Source organism: Nymphalis io, chromosome 28, assembly GCF_905147045.1.
Source record: "Nymphalis io chromosome 28, ilAglIoxx1.1, whole genome shotgun sequence".
NCBI lineage: Eukaryota > Metazoa > Arthropoda > Insecta > Lepidoptera > Nymphalidae > Nymphalis > Nymphalis io.
The window spans coordinates 7,411,738-7,435,527 of record NC_065915.1 but is presented as its reverse complement, the minus strand read 5'-3'; the positions used below and the strand labels follow the sequence as shown (position 1 = coordinate 7,435,527).

Below are 23,790 nucleotides of genomic sequence, written 5' to 3'. Positions count from 1 at the left end.
AATTAAATATTTTTGAATTATTTCTGGGATCCTGTTGTAAAAGCGTATACATTGTCCCATAAAAGATTTACAAACCCTGTGTAATCTGGTAACAATGGTTGTAAGTTTATACTTGTTCCTGGTGTTAACAGTATGTACGTCACAATTTCTAGGAAAATCTTTTATGTTTTTTCGTACATACATAACATTATCAAATATATATTGAGAAACGACAGTCATTATTTTAATTTCTTTAAATTTACATTTAAGTGAATCTGCATTACCCCAGAGTAGAATGCCATAAGACATTATACTGTGGAAATAACTAAAATACACTAGGCGAGCCGTATTTACATCAGTCAACATTCTAATTTTTTTTACTTCGAAAGCTGCAGAGCTGAGTCTATTTGCCAATTTATTAATATATGAGGGCCCCATTGAAGCTTAGAATCTATGGTGATACCAAGAAATTCTGTTGCTTCTACAGCATCTAAAATCCGGTTGTCTTGTAGGCCCAGGCATAAATCCTGGGGTGGTAATAGTTTGATTTCTTGAAATATATATTATTTAAAAAGAGAAAATAATATAAACATTGGGTGTAAATAATACAATAACAAACTAACAACAATTCCATTTATTTTGGTTATACAGTTTTTTACATATAGCAACAAGTGGAGTAAGATAATATCAGCTAATATTTCGTCACGTTATAAGTGATCAAAAATTCTCAAGATATATCGCATCTAAATTCTAAACATTCCAAAACACTAATAAAATACATACACACGTTTTAAGGGAACATTCAAACATTTTCTAAGTTACGATTATTTTAATCAGGAAGACATTTTGGAAGACCATTTATGTAATTTTATATTGACATTGAAAATATATTTAAAGTAACAAGCTTTATACATTTTTATTCTTATATAAATAAATATAAAAAACGTATTAAAATAAAAAATAAGAAAATTATTTTCGTTGTAAAAATACAGTTGACATAATTTAAAAATGGATTCGAACATTTTGGAAAAAAGTACAATATCAAAATAATTGCAAATGGTAACACGCTACATATTTACATTTTAATTCATAATTTGACAGACAGTTTCATTCAAATCGCTTATAAATATATTTTATAATCTATAAAAAAATGGCGCCAATGGCTACACGCCGTTATTTAACACAAAATGAAATAAAAATACCACTAATCTACTTCAGTATTGTCATCGTCACATTTTTGCATTATATTTACAATTTGTTTTTCCTTACATCTTAATCTCTAACTAATTTTATGAATATAATATTGATATTAATTATTTCATTGAAGATATTAAGCAACAAAAACTAAGATTTTTTAAATTATTGAATCATTTTTCTAATGAAAAAAATAAGGCGAGTATTTATATATTCTACATAATAAAGTATAAAATACCTCTAGAAGATAGAAAATACAAAAAAAAATACAATTACTACAAAACCTTAGACAATATTTTTGTTAAAAAATATTTATCACAGATAAAATTAATAAAGAGAGAATTTTAAAACGAGTATAACCTGTTATGCCAAATATTTTTTAAAGATACAAAATATACTTTTTAATTGGCAAAACGGGAGATATGTCCGCATATACGTGAATCAGAAATCTTATACCTATTTTAGACTAACTATAACTATTTATATTTAATTTTGATCATAATTATAGCATTTATTAAGGACGTGATGTGTGCTGCGGCACGACGCCGCGCTGTCTCCCGGTAGCGGCGCCGTGCCGTTACACGGTGGCCGGTAATACATAATAATAATGAAATCTATATATATCATTATATATTTATATCTTAGTAACATAAATTATATACGCTAAGCGTTTTTAATAAACTAATATAAGCTTTTAGCATAACAAATATATTATTATAACATATTTTTCCAACAATCTATAAGTACCTGACTATATGATATATCTAATAAGTATATTAATAATAGAGATGATTTCGTTCACTCAATAATTTTTTAAATGTAATTTTCGAATAAAAAATTTAAATATAGTATAAAAATCATGACAAAATAACAAAAAAACAGATATCCTCACAAACATCCACGCGCATCCGTACCATAGCTGTTTGTATAATTTTAATATATAATAATATTTATTTGCTAAAAGTCTAACATTTACTAGAACGATAAGATATATTTTCATTGTCAATATAATGATTGTTTATCGAATGACAAAATGACGTCATAGAGGCTAAATTTATTGTATATAAAAAAAACTTTCGACCGTTAATATTCTTTTAAACATAACCATTAAACTAATGAAATTACTTTATTATTATAACATTAACGATTATATTTAATATAATTCCACATTCCGAAGTAAACAGACTAAAAATAGACATACATATGCAGTTATATTTTTTTATAGATTATACTATTGGAAGAATTTAAATTTCAAAACAGCAAATATCATTTTTAAGCACATTTAAATTTTAAAACACATTAAAATAACATTCGATATATTCGTTTTTTTATTTCTTTAAGGACAAGGTTATAAATAAATTTAGTCGACAATGATGTCATGTCCGAGGCGGTCCATCTCAGTGAGGAGGAAGTCCACGTCCTTTTCGGTGACGGCCGCTGAGGAAATTATGTTGCGGAAGAAGTTCGGCCGCCGGTCGTCCGGCTGGTAGCCTACCATCAGTGTCCCGGACTGCATCATGCGGCCCTTCAGCTTGGCGCAGACCTGTTGTTTTTTTCACATTTATGAAATATAATATATATGATGTTATGTCTTAAAACAAAATTGTGAAATTTTTTTAGTATGTAGAATAGATATACTTTCATGTAGGCTTTTATTATAAGCAAATTAAATTCATATGTCGAGGATTTAATTAAATGAAAAGCTACTCATAGTTCCAAATGTACAATCTACAGACAAATGTCATAAATTTTTTAAATAAGTCGATATGGCGTAGTCGTTGGAAATTGTTTATCTTGCCCGGTGATCGTGGGTTCAAACCCGGGCAAGCACCACTAAATTTTTATGTGCTTAATTTGTGTTTATAATTGATCTCGTGCTTGACATTGAAGAAAAACATCGTGAGGAAACCTGCATGTGTCTAATGTCATTAAAATTCGGCCACAAGTGGTGGAATAAACTCCAAAACTACTCCTTAAAAAGTTGAGGAGGCCTTAAGGAGGAGGTAAACTAATAATATAGGTATATATAATCTTACTTTTCCAAGCTTGATTTCCTTGTTCTTATCATGGGGCAGTCCACGCAACTGCTTTGGCAGATACCAGAAGCTGACGTTCACCATCTCCGGCTCCAAGATCAAGTAGAACTTGTCGTTCTGTTCACGGATGCGTCTGACCATATACTCGGACAGCTCCATCAGCCTGTCCATGAGGCGCTCGAAGCCGGAAGTACCCTTGTTTTAAAATAAACGATTTAGAAAATTATTTCTTGTATTTAAAAAGAAAACTACAATGTGCAAAGGATTCTAATTTGAGAAAAGTATTAACTATTTCATATTTTTAAATTTGGGTTTGCTTTTATGCCAGCCATTTGCCAGTGTTGAAATTGTTGGTTGACAGCGACTGGTTAAAATATTGGTCAAAATAACAGCGATATAGCCGCCGAGATGTAAACCCTAAATAAAATGTACAAAAACTTGCATGTTTCTAAAGAAGTTTAAGGGTATGTATTCTTCAATTCTTAAAGAATTGGTGCTCCTTAGCAGAAGAGTAGTAGGAGTATATTTGCTCTGGTCAGCATTGCCTATCAGACACGATTCATAAGCTTAGTTTTACATAGCACCATTCACCTTGCCACGCCATTGCAGCCACAGCTTGAAGATGTCATTGTGACGACCGCACTGGATCACCTTATCACCAGTATCATACCGAGGGTCGTAGATCTTGTCTGTCATAAACAAATACTCCGCGGACATTGCATTGCAGCTCAAGAGGATGCCCTGTAAGAAATAACTGGTATTGGGATAGTGGAACAGGTGGTTTAAATCCCTGGATTCGAATGCAGGATCTCAGGGTTTGCTAGCTAGTTACTAAGTTACAGGTTGTTTAGAACTGCTATCTACGGGCTACGACCGTAGAACTACGGCGTTACACGTCTACGAGGTCTTATACTATATGATTCATTAATCCAACTATGTATAGTTATCAAGTAACGTACATTTAACTTTAATAATAGACACATGAAAATTCTGATATAATACAATAGGAAAAGTTGGTATTATACTACTACGGGTATGTAGCTATATATAATATATGTATGATTATTAATATATGTACATAAATGAATGTTTCTTTGTTTGTTATACGCATTTATAAATTAAATCATTTGAGATGAAACTTTGTGCACGTGAAGATTTCTAATATAGTTTTCATTTTAGTCTTCCTCGAGTTGAGTCCATATGTTTTTTCTCTCTTGTTATATAACAAATATACATAAACTCGGGCCTCGTTGGTCTAGTTGCTAGATATATCCTAAGTTAAAATTCCAGGTCGGGCTAGTTAAAACTTATTGGGTTTTTCTGTCGACAATACTCAATAGCTTGGTTGGAAGTGTGTCCGTGCTTCGGAAAGCACGTAAAGCCGTTAGTCGTGTGAACGTGTCGTGAACTCTTAGTGGCCGGATTGCCGTCTTATTTTGAATATCCCGCAAACCAATGTATATAAATAAGGCCGATAAGTAAGTCGGAATATATTTTATGTCACAGCTTAAAATTTATAAACAGCATTCCACAGTTGAAAAACACTTTCACCTAATCCCCTTATATCCACAATTGTACACAACATAAACTTCGTATTATACGCCATGAAAACACCATCAAAAACAGCCGTGCTACGGAATCTGCAACTAATATTCTTTATTGGATCATATTAATATCGTCTTTATCCTCAAGTAAATAAGGCTCAATTTAATACAATCAGAATATAGCGCTTAAACAAAAATAAACTCTAATCCATTCGTCACAGAATTCAGTTTAATGTTACAGCAAATTGAAAGTCATTGTAAAGTTGTAAGCGAAATTGGATTTTATTATTTTGTCTGTAAGGTCGCTTTTGTAATAATAACGAAAAGAGGAAGAGGGGCCCAATTGGCAACATATGTTAGAAAGTGTCGAGAGAGGAATTTAATTAAATGTGGCGCGTGCCATCGTCAGATACTTTGGTGATGTAAGATTTGTTTCATAATATCGATGAATTAAAAAATATATTGTTTAATTTTTTAGTGTAGATTTGTTTATTTAATTTATATTTGAAAGATAACATAAGTTCATAGACACTATTTCATTGTCAATACGCCACTAACTTGGGACTTTATTTATGGGACCTATTTGTATTACTGTACATACTCTATACCTTTTATTTAACTGATCATAGAAGGTAATTACTATTTATATATATATATATATAAATAATTTAATAAAAATGTATTATCATTCCATATGATAAATACTCAATCACTGTCTTTAACGAAATCATTTTAAAGTACTTCTATAATTATTTTAACAGATTATGAGAGGGAATATTATAAAATTGACCCACTTTCATAATCCGATGGGACGGCAATCCAACACGAGCTGAAAGAGTCAACAGATTTACGTGTTTTCCGAGGCGTGGGATTGTACACATTTCTAACTTCCAGACTCCGAGCTGCTACTGAGAATGTTTGACAGAAAAACCCAATAATTTTTTATTGGACTAACCTGGGATTTGAACACAGAACCTTGGGCTCTGCGGCCTTATATCTATCTACTAAACCAACGAGTTTTTGCTGCATATAAAACTTATGTTAAATATACATCGATGTTTTATTATGCGTCACTTCAGTCAAAGTTTACAAAGAGGGCGGAGTTTCTGTGAATTTATTGTTTAGCATATTGAGTTGACGTGGACGGCATAACTTTAAGGGTGTCCAGGGGAAAACCACCCTTATTCATTTATTGCATGTTCTAAAATAGCAAAACTGGAGAAATTGCAACTGTGCAAAGTAATTCTCATTCAGTGCGGTTGACGTAATTTGACTAATTTTATGTTGAATGTATTTTTTTTAACATTAATATAAATAAATATGAGTTTAGTTGAACTAATGCAATCGTGGTTGATTTTTGCTGGAAGGATAAATACAATATAATGCAACGTAGAAACGCTCAATATCGTAATTATATTTTGACTAAGAAAAACTATCAAATAAAAAAAATAAACGTAAAAATCGGATCACAGTCGGCGCGGCTATATAGAAACAAACACAAAAGGCCGAATTAATAACATCTTTGGTTTATAAGGTGTCAGATAAAACAAACAATTAAAACAAATTAAGATCGATTCATTTTAATAACTTATTTATTATTATATTAATTGATACTGCAATTTTAGCGCACAATAATATCTCCTTTTTAATAAAAAAAAAAACAGATTATACAAAACAAAATTCACACAAATCTGTCAAACAAGAACTGGTTTCCACAGATAAAACATATCAGTCCATTGTTATGCAAAACATTTAAAAGGGTCGCTATCTACCGGAACAGATGTTTGTTTTCCGTTCATGTAAATTGACGCTGGTGGCGGATTATGGTAATAACTCAAAGGAGTGTTTGGCTTGGAGTGGAAAATTGACTTTCCCTCACTCTGACCACAGAGAACAAATAAAATTGATGTCTTTAAGAAAATACTCGTAGTCGGTTAGTGTCAAAATGTTTTTTTTTATTCATGTAGATAAGCAAATGAGCTCCCTTGTGGGCGCTATAACATATATAAATCATACCTTTCAAAATCAATGTGCCACCAACCTTGGGAACTAAGATGTTATGTATCTTGTGCCTGTAATTACACTAGCTAACAATAATTCAGCTGTGTTACACCGCGTGTATATCACTTTCCAATTGTTAAATAATTAACATCACGTATCAAATTATAGTAGTATTCAAGTTAAAATAAAAACATTTAAAATCAAAGCACATCCGACGTAATATAGTTTTTAAAGTGAAGTATTTTGCGTCAGAAATATTTCAACCAAATAAAGACCAAGAGACCATTGATCGGCCAAGACGTTAGGTATAAAAAAAGTCTATATCCCTTCTTGGGCGTCAAGCTTGCTTCATACCAAATTTAATCAAAATCGGTTCAGTGGTTTAGATGTGAAAGCGAGACAGACAGACAAAGTTTCTTTCAGATTTATAATATTATTACAGGTTCATCATATCAGCCGAAAGACGTCCACTGCTGGACAAAGGCCTCCCCCAAGGATTACCACGTTGGCCGATCTTATTTACTTATTATAGGTTGATAGATTAAAAATGAATATTCTCACTCACCTCGTACTTGAAGTGAACGGTGGAACATTGCAGAAGCGTTCCCATCAGCTTGTGCGGATTCCAGGTTACGGAGTCAGCTCTATTACAGACAAAATATTAATTTAAATTTACTATTTCCAATATATTATCTTACTTACTTATATTGTAGAGATGGTTCAGTGAACATTAACCATATATTGCTGGTTTTAATTTGTGTTTATAATCAGCCGCGGTTTTATGCTTAGCCCTACAAGGCACCGACCCAGGGGTCCCACAAGCCGAGGGGCTCCGCCTAGCCAAAAATAATATTTTAATCTAACCGCTATGGAGAGTGCCTAGCATTTCTAAGTCCGAGCCTGTTCATAATTTATCTCGTTTGGAAGCGAAGGCATACCCCAAGCCATATTGGAGCAGCGTGGTGGAATAAGGTTATGAGAATTTAACATGTTTCTTACCATAATGTGCAATAAATAATTAATTAATTTAAGTCAGTATTATATGTTTTTCATATTTGTTTTTTATTTTATGAATATCTTACTGGGTAATCTATTTTATTGAAACTATGTACAGTCATTTTTATAATATCTAAAAAAAATACACATTTCAAATTTATAGCAAAATCAAGCCGTCTAATATATTGTCCTGTGGAATTGTACCCAAGACGCTGGCACTATTGCCTCTGCACCGCTGGAATAAAAGGACTACTTATATTGTACGAATTTAAAATAAAACTTTTAACATGTTTTTAATGTTCAAATACTCAAGGTCTATCTTCTATTGACACAGTTGCTTCTCGCTCGCCTCCCACGCTAATCCCGGCTTACATTTTAGGGAGAATTTGTTTTGAGGTATTATCACACCGAGGCGAATGATCGGTTTAAATTCATATGTTAAAAATAAAAACGAACGATTGAATTATTGAGACGGTCAAATACAAAGGCATATAAAAAGCAAAATATACGTCCTTTATTTAGATAGGCTGTTATAGGGAATATTTAATTGTAGGAGTAAATTAAATGTAAGGCTACCAACCATAACGCGAAGAACTGGTAACATTCATTTTGAATGAGGACAGTACTTTCTATGACCGTTAAGGAATTGGGTGGGTTTTGAGTATGGACAACATTCTGAGTCTCGAAAATCACATATAGACGCCTACGACTTTCTTATAGTAACTTTTTTATTACGACTGTTTTATTTAAATATAATAAATGGTAATGATCTTTACTGTGTAACATTAAGCCGTTTTCTCCCACGCGTTAAATGCGCAAGTGGAGCTATGTGCTTTGTTTTTTAGCCCTCAGGGAACTTTAATTGATTTCAGCCCTACATAGCTCAGGGTGGATAAAATACGGTATCTTTACAAAAAAAGGAAACTCTGGAACTTTATACTTATCAGCTCTATAAATATAATTTAGAATAAGGAGAAGAGTGTTGTCATTAGAGCTATTCTGTAATAACAAAGTCAAAGCTAATAGCAGATACTCGTGATATTTAGGAAAGCGATATGCAACATTGACTAATATAATTTAATTTTTAAGGTTTTAACGTGTAGGCTATCTTGAGATACGGGGCGTATATTATTCAGAGACGTATCCAGGTATGAGGCTAGCCAATACTCAAAGACCGAAGAAATAATATATTTTTATTTAAGACACGTCACAATTGTTTGAGTACCCTGTACTGGCTGATCATTACATTATAATAATTTAATAAGAATTGTTATGATTTCGTCATCATGCCAAATATGAAGAACTTACAACTAAAAAGGCGATGTAAATAGTATTTGTAACTTTTGTAAATACAATTTGTATTTATGTTACATTAATTACTATTTATTCATTTATTTCCAGCGATTTGTTTGTTTTTGAATGATTTTGCATTACTATGTACATGTTTTAATTTTATATTATATGTTATTTTAGTAAATTACGTAAAAATCGCTAATAATCAAAATGAAATAAATAATTAAATATAACATTTAAAGTATACACGTATTAAGTTATACCATATGTATCTCGTGCGATTAATTAAATTTACATTATAATATGTGTTATTTTAATATTATTATATATATATCGTAATGAATTGTAGGCAGGCTTCACTTATTCGTTTGAATAAGGGCCAGTTAATGGTTAGTTGGCACAGAAAGGCGTTACACTAATATTATGCCGTTGCTTCTGTCGATATGGTGTTACAAGAAAATGTGTTAAAAATGATCTAAAATAGTAATTAAAATTAAAATCCGAAAAAGGCCCTTTTTTCTCTTAGTCTCAAAGTGATTCTTTTTAACTATTTTAATTATCCTGTAAGTTTAAATAGTGCCATTCATGAAATTCTATTAACAAGAAAAATCTTATATGTACGAACATGTTTAACATCGTAATTAAGATTATCGTAATATATCGAAAATCTCTCAAGTAAATGTCAGTATTAAAAGGTCTGTCTGTGTCTTAAAATGTCAGAGTTCGGAGTACAGATGTGATGTGCGAACATTCGATGCGAATTAATCCGTTGTTAGGGTTGCCACATGTTAAAAAACGCCTTTTAACTGCCTTTAGTTTATGCAATATACTGTATAATAAATTTTTAAACTGTATTAAGTGTATAAGTAGTTGTATTTCTGTTAATCAAAGTGTACTTTATTCAAGTAAGCTGTTATGAGTATTTTCAATTAGATTGCAGATTTTACTTAAAAGAAACTTTACTTTAGTAACTGTTTTTCATCAATATAATTACATTATTTACTTTATAAATTAATTATTTCATTTAATCTGTTTGTAAATTAACAAATATTATATTATATATATTAACTCCAACAAATGGTTAATATTTGTAGTTTTTTAGTTAAAAGATTAGTGAAGTCTCTTGTCGGTTCTTTTGGATTGAATTTGTATTCAGAATTGAAACGTCAGATTCGATTTTTAAAATTATATTAAGTAAAAAAAACAAAATTAATTTCTATCGTGGCAACCCTATATCATTGTCACTCGCTCCACTACGCACGCCTCTTGCATTTGCCTCCCCCGTTATCCCCAGTACAGTATTTAACAGCCATGATTGATGGCGGCTAATGGTGGGAAGATGGGATTAAATAGGTGAATTCAGAGCAAACTAAGAGGCTTATGTGTGAGAAATTACAAAAAAATATCTTCATCGCATGAAATAAACTATGGTTTTTTGAAAAAGCACGAGTTGAATTACAAACACAAATTAAGAACAAAATTCAGTGATGCTTGGTCAGGTTTAAACACTGAATCATTAATATTAAGGTTAAGATTCTCGTCATCTAGCGACTGGTCCAGCACAGCTCGACGAACCCATACCAAAGTGGTACTGATATATAACACCTACTAGCAGGTAAATACTTATTATAGTTTAAAACTCTTTTCTACCACTTACCGTTCGATGCCAGTCAGACGAGGGTGACGGTACTTCTTCGAAAACAAAAGACCACCTCCCCAGGCCGCCTGTAACAATTGCCATAACATAAATGTCATTCAGTTGGAAATTGAAAATCATTTTTTGTAATCGACTTACATCAACATGCATCCACAAGTCGTATTTCTGACAGATATCAGCGATTTCCATCAGGGGATCGAAGGCTCCCAGCACCGTGGTACCAGACGTCGCGTTCACAAAGAACGGTACCTAAATTAGTAAAATATTAGTTGAATATATATAAAAATCAGTTTTAACCATCTACGTTATAAGTATATAATTATATATTATATGAAGCTAACAGATTCCATGTATTCTATATAGAGATTATATAAACCAATTTATGTATGTTGCTGAGTTAATGGAAGGTACTAACATTTCCTCTATCACGATGGTATTTCACAAGACGCTCCAACTCGCTGGTGATCATGCGCCCATTCTCGTCAGAGGGCACGCACACACAGTAGTCAGTACCCAGACCGCAGACCGACGCGCAGGATTTCACCGAGTAATGACACTGGAAGAGAATCCAAATTTAAAGACACCATTTACAACATTACATGTTTTAAAACCAAATTGTTTTCAAATTTTCAGAAAACTTGAAATAACGGTTACTTTAAAACAAAATATTAAGACATTGAATATGACTTTCATGGTCTTGTCTGATCAACTCATTACCTGATCCGAGGTGAACATGACAAGATGTCCGGGAATGCTGGAGAGACCCTTTTCCTTATACTGCGGGAACTTGTGATGCCGAGCTGCCAGGAAGGCATACAGGTTCGAAACAGAACCACCTGTTAAAGAAGTTGATAAATGATTAGTTTAATAGATCAGAAACTTATAAATATCTAGTGATAGCCCGCAGCCACGGGCTACTCACGTTCAAGGCAGGTTTGAGGTATAAAAAGCATATGTCCTTTATTGGAGTTCAAGCTTGCTTCACACCGAATTTCATCAAAATCGCATACTTAGTGGGTTTTTAATCTCTTTTTTCAAAGCATGTTTTTACAAATTCAAATTTTTGAAACGGCCTGGAGGCGCCTCGTTCGCAAATATTTACGAGGCAGACTAGATTGACGCGTAAAATAAAGTGACATTACATAACAGACTTTGGCAATATTCTAAAAAACAATACCTCCAAGCAATCCACAGGTACAGGACCGAAATAAATGGTACCCGCAATATTAAACATCTACTTATGTTTTGCGTCTTATTCTTACCTGGAGCCAAAATAGAGTCACCATTCTTCCAGCCAATCATGTTCCTCATCTTCTCCAGAACCACGTTCTCCATCAAGATGAAGACAGGAGCTATCTCATATGTAAACATGTTGGTGTTCGCAGCGGCCGTCAGCCATTCACCAGCCAAGGAGATGATGTCCAGACCACAAGACAGCTGGTTAAAGAAATGGGGGTGACCTAGGAAAGCAGATTACCTTTATTTAAGGATTTAAACAATCTCATATTAATTAAAATATGCAGTAGGTGCAACAAGGCACTTACAAGCACTAATTAATTTCTACCGAAGAAAAAAAGTAGATATGTTAATAAAATACAAGTACATTTAATATATTATGCTTGAAATTAAATAACTGCATGTTTTGTTACATAATATGATGTATTATAAAGTAAGTTGTTAATAGACAATGCTAGTCTTCCAGGGTTAAAGGTTATCTTCAAGCCAACAATCGAATTTGCAATTTACGGCCTGCAGTTTATATGACGATTCAGAAATGCTTATAATATTTATTAAAACTAACCTATGTTATTCTTTCAAGTAAATATAAATCTAATTTACTTCATATATCCGGAAAACCAATAACATCGACCAGTTCTCGTCCGGATGCAATAGCACGGTTGACTTACCGGACTACTCGAATATTATCCAAGTTCCGTTTTTACCCTTAATATAACCGAATTCAATCATATTTTCAGCATGTGTGGAAGATTATCAAAACTGACGTGTATATATTTAAAAAAATACAACGCCCTGTCTTCTTCTTGCGAATGTCAAATCAATGATGACAGAAGGAGAGAAAAAATGTTGTAACAGTCACAAGTACAATTACAAATTATTTCTACCAGTTATGCTTCTCTGTAAGAACTCATCCAAATTCAAAACCATCCGCCAAACAGCAATACACAGTATTGTTGTGTTTCGGTTTGAAGGATGAATGAGTGTGTAACTACAGGCACAAGATTGTTTGGTGGCGCATTGGTGATAATAGGAATGGCTCATATTCCTAAAGACACCAAGCTTATAGGAACTGATGACCACTTATCATTAGGTGGCCCATGTGCCCGTCCACACAACCAATTTATAAAAAAAAACACTTTCTGACATTTCGAGTTTGTTCTTACATAATAGCTCTTAATAGACGGATGCTTATTAAAACTGTAATAGTTTTAAAAATAAAATTAATATTTGGAGACTTTTATTCAAACTTGTCCGTAAAGTTGAGGAGATTGGCTTTCGATATTTTATGGCATATATCCAGTACGTATATGAAATTTGCTTCAAAATGCCTTTCATTAATTCATTGCGGGCTTATATACAGTTGTTCGTGTTACATAGGAATAAATCGGAGTATATGAGGACATAATGCATGTCCAACTTACGAAACGTATGGTCATAGTAAGTTGAACGCAAACACTTCTTGACAACGATATAACTAATTTAAATTCCCACTTTGGTTTTGATATTGTTTACTCACACCCCAGCTGTGATAAATCGTCCCGCGGGAGATGGGGCTTGACTTAGGGTTACCACACGTCTCGATTAAAGTAAAACGCCCTTATTTATTATGAACGTCTTTAAATGCAATAGACTCATCTAGATTGTATATGTATATAATGAAAGCCAGTGTCTTAAAAGGCGTAAGTGGCGTAACAATTTTGTCTAAATATTTACCTACTTTGTGGATTATTTAAGTTATTTTGTAATATTTTATATATTATTTAAATTTATTATATTATAGAAGCAGTCTAGTAAATGGACTACGAAAAAATAAGTCACCTTATCTCATATACTGGACTAGTAAGAACTATAATAGTAAATAATAAAATATATTTTAAAAAACTTGAAATATTTGGTAGGTTATTTGGAAGATCATTGAAAATGTCATTGGGATTATGACGCGTGTCCCGTAATATTAAATCACGTGTGGTCACCCTTATCAATGATATTTTTATCAAAGGAAATAGTCCGTGTTTCGCCGTGTGCCGCGGTTACATTCTTAATTTCCGTTCTGAAACGACGTTTTTATAGTTTTATCTTTTATCTGTATATATATTTTTTCTGGCAGATTGACTGACTGACACATCAACATAACTAAATAAAAGATTTATATCAAATGAGGTCATATATAAATTAAATATATACTAACTGGTTCTGAATTTAGATTAGACTGAAAATAAATAACAAGAAATTTCAATAGGGCCTGAGGTTTGAATCCTAGGCCTCGGGGTCTGTGGCCTTATATCTAGCCAAATTATTATTAGACCAACGGGACATTCCAATAAGTTATATTATACAATATTGCATATATTTCATATGGCCAGCCTCAAGTTAGGCTCTGTGTGGCATTAAAAATATTATTATGTCTTCTAATGTATGCAAACACACTCAGTTACAATAAACCAGGCTATGTTATGTGCTGGTTTTAATGCTTAAATATATATCTCTGGTAATTTATATAAAGATTTATATAAAGATGTATATGCTTAAGTTACAAGCATTTGGAAATTAATAGGTCAACCTAAATAATTTACCGACAAGAACCGGTTTTTTAGTCAAACCGAATTTGGATCAGTTCTACTCAGAGTCAATTCTATCAACAGTTCTATTTATAGCCTAGAATCGAGTATATTTTGAACCTAGTTCTAAAGAATAGGTGACGTGGATTTGTAACAAAAATCATAGGTTCGAGTACGGCCATTTTTTGTTTTTATAATTCCAACCAACACTGTGGAATCCAAAATTGACCAGAAAATTAATTATTAAATTTAAGTTTAATCCAATAAAAAAATAATTAAGCTAGTATCAATCTTATTAAAGATGTTTATTCAATACCCTGGGGTTGCCATGATAAAAAATATATATAAATTTGTAGGAATTTAATATAATCCCCTCGGTATGAACCAGATGGGGTCGCTATTAATTTAGGCTGGCAAGTCAGGTGGAGTAATACAGAATTAATCTACATTTTAGAGGGCAACACTAGAGGAGGGTTGAAATGGTTTGAATGATTGTTTATTTGGTATGACTGACTTGAATGGGGTTTGATGGAATTTGCTTTTGGAAGTGTCTGTTTAGTTATTTTTTTTTAAAATTAACAAACATTTTTGTTTTGTTTTCTTTTTTGTATGATATGTAACTAATAAACTGATATAAATATTTCATTTCGTTTTCACTCTAGAAATTTGATTTTAGAATTTATTGTAAATATAAAGTAAAGATTTACGACACCGTTTTAGAAGATTAGTTTAGTTAGACCTGAGATTAGTTTAAAAATAAATAAAAAAAAAACTATATTACAGCCAACAGTATCAATTAAGTTGTTTTTTTTTTAAATAATATCCTCAGAACATCTCATTTAAGAGTTAAAACACCTAAATATTTATATTTTAATTTTGATAATACTATAAAAATAGAAAACGTACACAAAAATTATAAGTATTTTTACGAAGTACAGCATCGACTTTATTATAAATAATTCACAAATTTCTTATGGTACTCCACGTCTAAAATAAACTTAAAATTTTAAATGTCTTTACTATATTATAGGCTAAACGTTAATAGTACTCTAAAATAAGTCGGTTAGTCAACACGATAAGAGTAAACACAGTTTAATCGTAAAAATATAACAGCTTTCTCACAACAAAAATCTAAATACCATTTTCATTCAAAACTATCAACGATTTACTACCACAGATAACTAAAAAACCCCTATAATATATTTGGTTATAGATAAAAAATAGTATAAAAAGAACACGCCCTCAATTCGATACCATAAACGATCTAACACATTTGATATTTCTGACATTAACAGAAAAAGACGCCCTTCAAACTCTTATCTTTCGCCGCAAAAGTCCCAGAGGACATCCCTTAAGTATTGCTGTCAAAAACAAACAAGAATGTAAAAAACTTATAAACACATATTGAACTTTATTACGTTAGAAATTAAGTTCACATTCTTGCTATCAAGTTTATAGTGGGCTATGACTGTTGATACTGAATTAAAAAAAAATGCTTTGCTTTATATTTATAATTGATAAAAAAAGTTGAATTTAATATCCTGAGAAAATAAATTATAAAAATCTATTAAAATTATTTCTTTATCTAAATTCGTACTCATAGATGTTTTCATAAAACGCAGATTATAGTGTATCGTATATAATAGTAGGTATTTAACTAGTCCAGTAATTACGCGGGAAAAATTGGCATATAAACGTATGTAATACGTGTAAATCGAGAAAGCTGATTTGTCTTAGGAAAACCTAACATGAAACTGTAGAAAAGGATTTACAGTGAGATTTTTAAATATACATATATTGCAGCTGACTGTATGAGTCTTAAGAAATATTCATCACAAAACTTCTCTTATATATTTTGAAACAGTCCATGTAAATAAATCACAATAAAGAAAAAATATTTTGTATATAACATTGAATTAAATTAATATAATAAATGATAAAATTAAAAATTTACTGATGTGAAACAAACACGCAATTAACTCGCCCTATCATGTTTGTATTTAAAGATTATAATATTCCCTCCACGCGCCGCTGTCAAAGTGACAGCAATCAGCGGCCATTGTGGTCGCGTCGGGAAACAGGATTTGTTTAACTAACAATAGTATTATAAGGTATTGTTTAGATATAGGCAATATTGTTACTGAAGTAAAAATTAGATTTACGAATAAAATGAAGTGTTTTGCTATTATTTGTAAATAGGAGCCATATTTATATAAAATTTTCTTTTTTTGTTTTATTAAAGGTTTTTTATACAAGTTTTTATAGTTTCTACCATATGTAAGTGTAAAGTAACGGACTGTAAAATTCCCTCTGCAGGGTAAAACCGTCACACTCTTAAAAAGGAGTAGCGTATACAAAATTCATTCGACACATACAAGTTAAATCGGGATGTTTTCTTTCACCTCTGAACAAGAGATGGATTATAGACACACATCGCTTGCGACACATTTCTTTGCTTCGTTCCAACACCGGATTTAAACCATATATCTTCAGGTAAGATTTTCCTGTTTGACTAAGTGACTAATATCTGAACTTTTTTTTTCTTAACTCCCAAGCGAATGAAGTGATAATTTTCATACAGAACCTTTTCATCATAAACATACCTCAGAAAATACCAGCACGTTCGAGTGGCTATCATTTGATTAAGTTTGTCAGCCCCAAGCTACAGTAATGACGTATTCAAGTTGCGGTAACATTAAGTTATATATCAATTGATTTATTATTTTGATTGCTCCATTTATATAATACAAGACCGTGATATTTACGATTGTCACGTCAATAGACTAAATTTGTAGTGGGTGAAACTGCGAAGTAAAGCTGCTTATAATATCGTTAGCGATCTGAAGCAATGACCTAGCATACATATCGAAGCTGTCACGAACATATTTAGTTTCTCCTATTCTTTTTTTGTTAGCGGTAGCTCTGGTAACGATTATTGAGCGGAGTAATATTAAGAAGGCAGTGTGAGATTTTTTTTTTTTTATTCTAAAAAAAAAGGGCTTTTTCGCATAAGCGAACATGCCGCCCTGGTTGAGAATTCTTAGGAGGGTACAAAATATAATATATTAAACTTAAAAATACCTTAATTAATCACAGATCTAAGACTTAATTTGGACAACATTTTTGCGAGATTTGACGTCGGATCTGACAGAATGACATTGCATTGTCCAACAGACTTTATATCCAAATTAAGTCTAGTTCTAAGAGATTCGTTCTGAGCACATTCCATCAATACGTGCAAAAGATCATCAGGTACATTACAAGTTGAGCAGTTTGGAGAAGTTGATTTCCGCATCAGAAATGCAAACTTATTGCATGGGATGTGCCCAGACCGAAGCCGCAGAATTAATTTCGTTTCATTAAAATTCATGTTACTATTCTCAATCCAAGGATATCTGCATGGATGAGGCTGGATCGTACGGTACCATATACCTTTCTCCTTAGCTCTTTCGTCAAAGTACTCTTTCCATAAATCAAAGCAATGCACTTTTAGATTTGGCAAGTAACTTTCAAATGAAGGTGTAAAGAGGACTTCAACACCGTCAGATATAGCTTCTTTGGCTAGTACATCTACTTGTTCATTCCCTTCTATGCCTACGTGAGATGGTATCCATTGAAAGAAAATTACTTTGTCATCTGATTGTAACTTAGATAGAAGCTTTAGAATCGCGTAAGCTACAGGTAACCCTCGACAGATCGAGGTACACCGAGCTAGGTGTTGAAGCGCGCTTTTGGAGTCTGACAAGATAACTACTTTACTGTAGCTTGTACACTCAATATAGCCTAAAGCCTCTAAAATAGCCACAAGCTCAGCTTCCATTATAGATACCTCTATTTTAATTTGGAATTTAGAATAAATGTTCAAATTGAAATCCAAAAATGCAGCTCCTATTCCATATTTGTCTTTCGAACCATCTGTAAATATTTTTTGACAGTTGGAGTAATTCGAATTTATGTATTTTATACAAGTATTTCGCAAACTAATTTGATTATACTCTCGCTTAGAACCGGTAAATCCTTCGATATTTGTTTTTAGAATGCTTGACATATCAATACTAGTTACCCATTGATCTAATGAAAACATGCCTAAACTTGAGAAAGAGTTGCATGGTTGAGATTTGTACATCTCGGAAATTTGTGTAAGTAGAGGTTTTTTCTTGTTAGTCCAGAATCTGTTATGTGTCAGATCTGTTAATTGATTAATTAATGAAAAAGAAGTATTATTATATTGTGATCTGTTTTTAAGCCAAAATTTTCCTGCCAAATATAATCTTCTTAAATACAAAGGAGGTAAACAAAGTTCACTCTCCATCACATGTATGGGAGTGGTCCTTATAAACCCTCCAATGTTTCGCATTGCTTGATTTTGAATTTTGTCCAATTTCGATAAATTGGTTTTACAACAGTTGTCATACAAAAATGAACTATAATCTAATCTACTTCTAAGTAACGTTATATACAGCTTACGAATATGTTTTGGATGGACTCCCCAACCTGATCCTGTTAACACCTTAAATATATTTAAAAACTTAGACACCCTAGACACAATCTCTTTAATATGTTTAGTCCATCTAAGACCGCGATCCAGCCACATCCCCAGGTACTTAACATTATCCACGACTTCCAAAACTACATCATTTAGAGTAATAGTAATATTGTGCAATTTGTGCCCTCTTGAAAAAATACATATTTTGCTTTTTGTTGATGAAATTTCTAAATTAATATCATGGAATTTTTTGGCTATACAATCAAAAGCAGTTTGTAATCGGCTTTGAATGTCAACTAAATTATCAGAAGAAGTAAATATTACAAAGTCATCGGCATATTGCGAAAAACTAATATAATCCATCGAATTAATAGTATCACATATATCAATTGTTGCAACATTAAATAGTAATGGAAATATAGGATCTCCCTGTGCAAGGCCTACTCCCGTACATCTTACAATTTTAAAGTCTTGGCCTTCAATAATCAGACATCGTTTATGTAAAAAATCCCACAAATAATTACAAAGCATACTGCCTACACCTAATTGATCTAATTTACAAATAAGATATGTAACATCAACATTGTTATAAGCATTTTCTACGTCTATAAAACACCCCACTGTCATTAGATTTTTACTAAATCCAATTTGTACACTAGATACGAAGTCTGTTAGATTATCTAAGCAAGAGCGGGTTTTTCTAAACCCTTTTGTTTGTTCGGAAAATATATGATTTTTTTCAAGATACCATTCGATTCTATTCTTTAAGATAGCATGAAAAATTTTGCATATACATGACATCAGGGATATTGGCCTAAGAGATGATACTTGGGTACAGTCCCGGCCAGGCTTAGGAATGAGAAGTATGCGAATGTATCGCCATTGATTAGGAACTATATTACTATTGAGGAACATATTATAAATTTTTAGTAACGTAGTCTTTCCTATAGTAGGTAAATTAAAAATCATTGAATATGAGACATCGTCTAAACCTGGTGCCGTGTCCTTAGATTTTAAACATTTTTCTAATTCATGTGTCGAAATAATGGATTCTAATTTTAAGTTTCGAGATGTACAGCGAGGGTGGCATGGAGTAACAAAATCGGGTGTGAGGTTATTTAACATCGTTTCGGCTACAGTTTTGCCCACCATTCGCTTAGCAAATTTGTGTCCTTTTATCCATCTCATTCGCATCCACATTTGATTAACAGAAGTTTCCTCATTTATTGAAGAGCAAAAGTCCCACCATTCCTTATTCTTTGCTTTTCTAATGAGCCTTTGAACGTCAGATATTTTGGCTTTCAGTTCTTCTAATTTAATAGGTGTCGGGTTTTTCCGAAACTCTGATAATGCCAGTCTCCTTTCCGCTACGGCTTTAGAAAGTTCCGGTTTCCAGAAGGTTTTTGTGACAAATTTAGGACTAGGGTTGACACATACCTTAGTATATGGAATGCATAAATTTGCTGCTTTATTAATTATGTTAACAAAAACATCGTAAGCTTTTTGGGGTTCAACTGGCAAACTTATTTGTACTAGGTCATTTTCTATCGATTTCCTATATCTTTCCCAATCTGCTAATTTGTAATTCCGTTTTTTGTTAAATATAGGGTTATATTTAGAAGATGTTGATAATTTTATGATGAGGTGGTCGCTGCCTAGACATTCATTGGTAACATTCCAGGAGAACCCCAATGCAATATCCGACGAAACTATAGAGATGTCAGGACTCGACTTTTGTAATACACCATTTGCAAGTTTTATGCGCGTATGTCTACCATCATTAAGCGTAACAAAATCATAGTCCATTAGTGCGTCAAATATTTGCATTCCTCTGACGTCAGTTTTATTGGACCAGTTTGGGTGGTGTCCATTGAAGTCACCGAGTATTATAGTCCTTCTATGAGAAATTGAGAATATAAAATCCCAATCTGCGTTTGTTGTACAAGCACTCGGGGGGCAGTACACTGAAATTATGTTTTCTAATCTTTCACAGTTCAATACCCTAACAGAAATAATCTCAATGGCTGTATTTCCACTTTGAATTGACAGAGGCTCTGTTTTAAAGGATCTATGAGCCACTATAGCGACACCCCCATAAGAGTCATCCCGGTCCAACCTGTAAATATTATAGTTTGTAAGTTTGAATGTATTTACTGAACTAAGCCACGTTTCACACAATGAAGCAAAATGTATTTTTTCCTGACACACTAATTGTTCCAACTCAAGTATTTTTGGTTTTAAGCTTTGTGCATTCCATTGCAATATATTAATATTAATACTGTTCATAATTAAATATTAATCCTTGAAAAAAAGGCAAACTTGAGATGTTTTGTAATATCCAAGAGATAATCCACTCGACACATAATTTTGCTAACTTTTCTATTTTATCATTTATTGAAATATTGCTGTTACAAAAAATATTAATAAATTCTTTAACTAGACAAGTAAATGGTATATCTCTTGATAGTCTCTTTCCCTTTTGCCTACTCTTTTGCCTTTTCGAATAATAAGACACACTTTCCTCGGAGTCTGTAACCATCATATTTTCTTCATCGCTGTTTGCTTCCAGTTCTTGTTTTTTTTCCTTTTCTTTGTTCTTCTTTTTAGCGTCACTTGTGTTTCTATTCTTTACTTTATTAGTAATTTCTGTCTTCCTCGCACGAGTTGATGCAACTTGTGCATACGTCAGGGCTTCTGTGGTAGATTTCGCCGGGGATTGATGATTTGTAGGTGCCGGCGTTGGGGCACGAGGATCAGGATAACTTTGGTTCGCTGGGAGCGTAGCCTCCTTTGCATTAAGTTGCGGCGGAACATACATTGTAATAGCTTTTCGGTATGAGACATTAAACTCGGCCATTATTTCCCGTATCTTTTTTTCCCTACGATATTCCGGGCAGCTACGATCTAACGCCATGTGGTCTTTAGAGCAGTTAATGCACTTATACACTGTCGTTGGGCAGTTATCATGTTTCCCACCACACTTTGGACAAAATACTGTTTTCGTAGGACACATCTTAATAGTATGCCCGAACCGCCAGAATCTAGAGCATTGCGTCACTGGAAACATATAGGGCTCAACTTTCACTTGCATGCTATAAATGTGTATGTAGGCAGGCAAAGACGGCCCTTTAAATCCAAGCCTGACTGCTTCACTGTCTGTCCAACCTCCCTCTACTTCAGCCCGACGCTTAAGTCTTTTCAAACTAGCTACCTCATATACGCTAGTGATCGCATCTAGCAATTCTTCTTCAGACAAATTCAGCTCTATATGTTTGATAACGCCATAGGAAAGAGCAACTTCCATCGGTCGTTGAAATCTCCATCCCAACCCGAGAAGGTATTCGCAGGAAGTTAATTTCTCCATACTGCACACGTTAGTTACCTCCACGATTATTTTATATGGGTTTATATATTTAACGCGGCTTATGTCGGTAATTCCCTGATCCCTGAATATTTTGGCTAAAGCAAATTGTTTGGGTAAAATATTTGTTGAGGAAATGCAAATATCTATAATACCCCTCACTTCCCTTCGCCTTGCTTTTCTATTTCTGATTTCAACCCATTCCTCATCCCCTTCATCTTCCCTGCTTCTTTTAGCTAGTCTTTTTTCGCCGTATTCAATAATTGGTGAGGGTACTATTATTTCTTCCTCGCATACTTCTCCCACTTCACTCAAGATTGGATCCACACTCATTGCGATAAGGTCTAAATATCACTAACCGGTCCAGTCCACTAGAACCGGCCGTTAGCAAACAATTCCGAGAACTGATAAGCGATACTCACAATATTATAAAAACAATGAAACACGTCCAAGCAATATAACAATTACTCGCACACTGCAGTGTGAGATATTCAAGTAATCTATAAATAATTTTTAACGAATTTGAATTGATGATTAAATGTCCTTAAATTCATAATTTTGTGATTAATTTTATTAAGCGGCTGATATTGGGAATTTCTCAACAGAATAACCCAATTACTTTTTGTTGAAAGGATTTTGAACCCAGACCCTCAGAATCTGTGGCCTTTCAAGGTGGCCATTAGACCAACGGAGCAGTCTATATCGGCTTTATATTAACACTAAAAATGTTCTTATCTCTCATAATAATAGGAATCCCGCACAATGGCGCAGTCCATAAAATCAATCCGGACTTTCGTTGAAGGGGAATGATCTATCAAACTATGGTAATTCAACGTCAATAGCAGCCTGAGTGTGAGGGGGGTGGCATTATGTAGGATGACAATCAATACTGATTCTTATCGGTATTGAAAATATAGATTATTCTCAGAAATAAAACGAGTTTTAAGAAATTAATGTATTATTTGAAATAATAAAATCCTTACATCATTATTTTGCGCAAAATGCTCGTAAGATAATTTTAAAGTGAATCCGTTTCCCGCCGTAAAGAGTATCTGTCATTGTTCTTGCATACAGATTAAAAATGCACCAATAAAATACACCAATTATCATACATTTCATTATATACATTTACGTTTTAGGAGAAGGTACGGCAATAGCCCAAAGGGCTATAAATCTGAGAAAAAGTAAACTTTCATTTAATTTGTACACTTCTTCAATAGCAAAATAATTGAAGTTAACAAACCAAACATATAAATATTTGCAATATAAAGAATCATCGGTGTGTTTAAAGGTTGTATTTTATTTATATACCTGTGCATAAACTTTGGTTTTAATTTGTCATTACTTATCTATACTATAGGCTTTTTACTATAAAATCTAAGATAAAACTCTGTGTTTTTAAACAAAAGTCTCAGCCAAAAGTAGACACGTGGTCACCCCACTGCG

At 32.8% G+C, this 23,790-nt stretch overlaps 1 protein-coding gene across 2 annotated transcripts in view; it reads right to left on the bottom strand.

Annotated features, from left to right (window-relative positions):
* Positions 1–598: 598 nt before the first annotated feature.
* LOC126778975 (glutamate decarboxylase) overlaps positions 599–23,790 on the bottom strand; it is a 39,845-nt gene continuing 16,653 nt past the window's right edge. For both annotated transcript variants that reach the window (XM_050502719.1, XM_050502718.1), the window contains exons 5-13: positions 11,963–12,160; positions 11,418–11,536; positions 11,116–11,256; positions 10,839–10,949; positions 10,701–10,768; positions 7,320–7,398; positions 3,801–3,950; positions 3,210–3,404; positions 599–2,716 (exon numbers count right to left, since the gene is read on the bottom strand). In XM_050502719.1, coding sequence (XP_050358676.1) covers positions 2,534–2,716; positions 3,210–3,404; positions 3,801–3,950; positions 7,320–7,398; positions 10,701–10,768; positions 10,839–10,949; positions 11,116–11,256; positions 11,418–11,536; positions 11,963–12,160 — 1,244 coding nt within the window. In that variant the 3' untranslated portion in view covers positions 599–2,533. The remainder of the gene's footprint in view (positions 2,717–3,209; positions 3,405–3,800; positions 3,951–7,319; positions 7,399–10,700; positions 10,769–10,838; positions 10,950–11,115; positions 11,257–11,417; positions 11,537–11,962; positions 12,161–23,790) is intronic.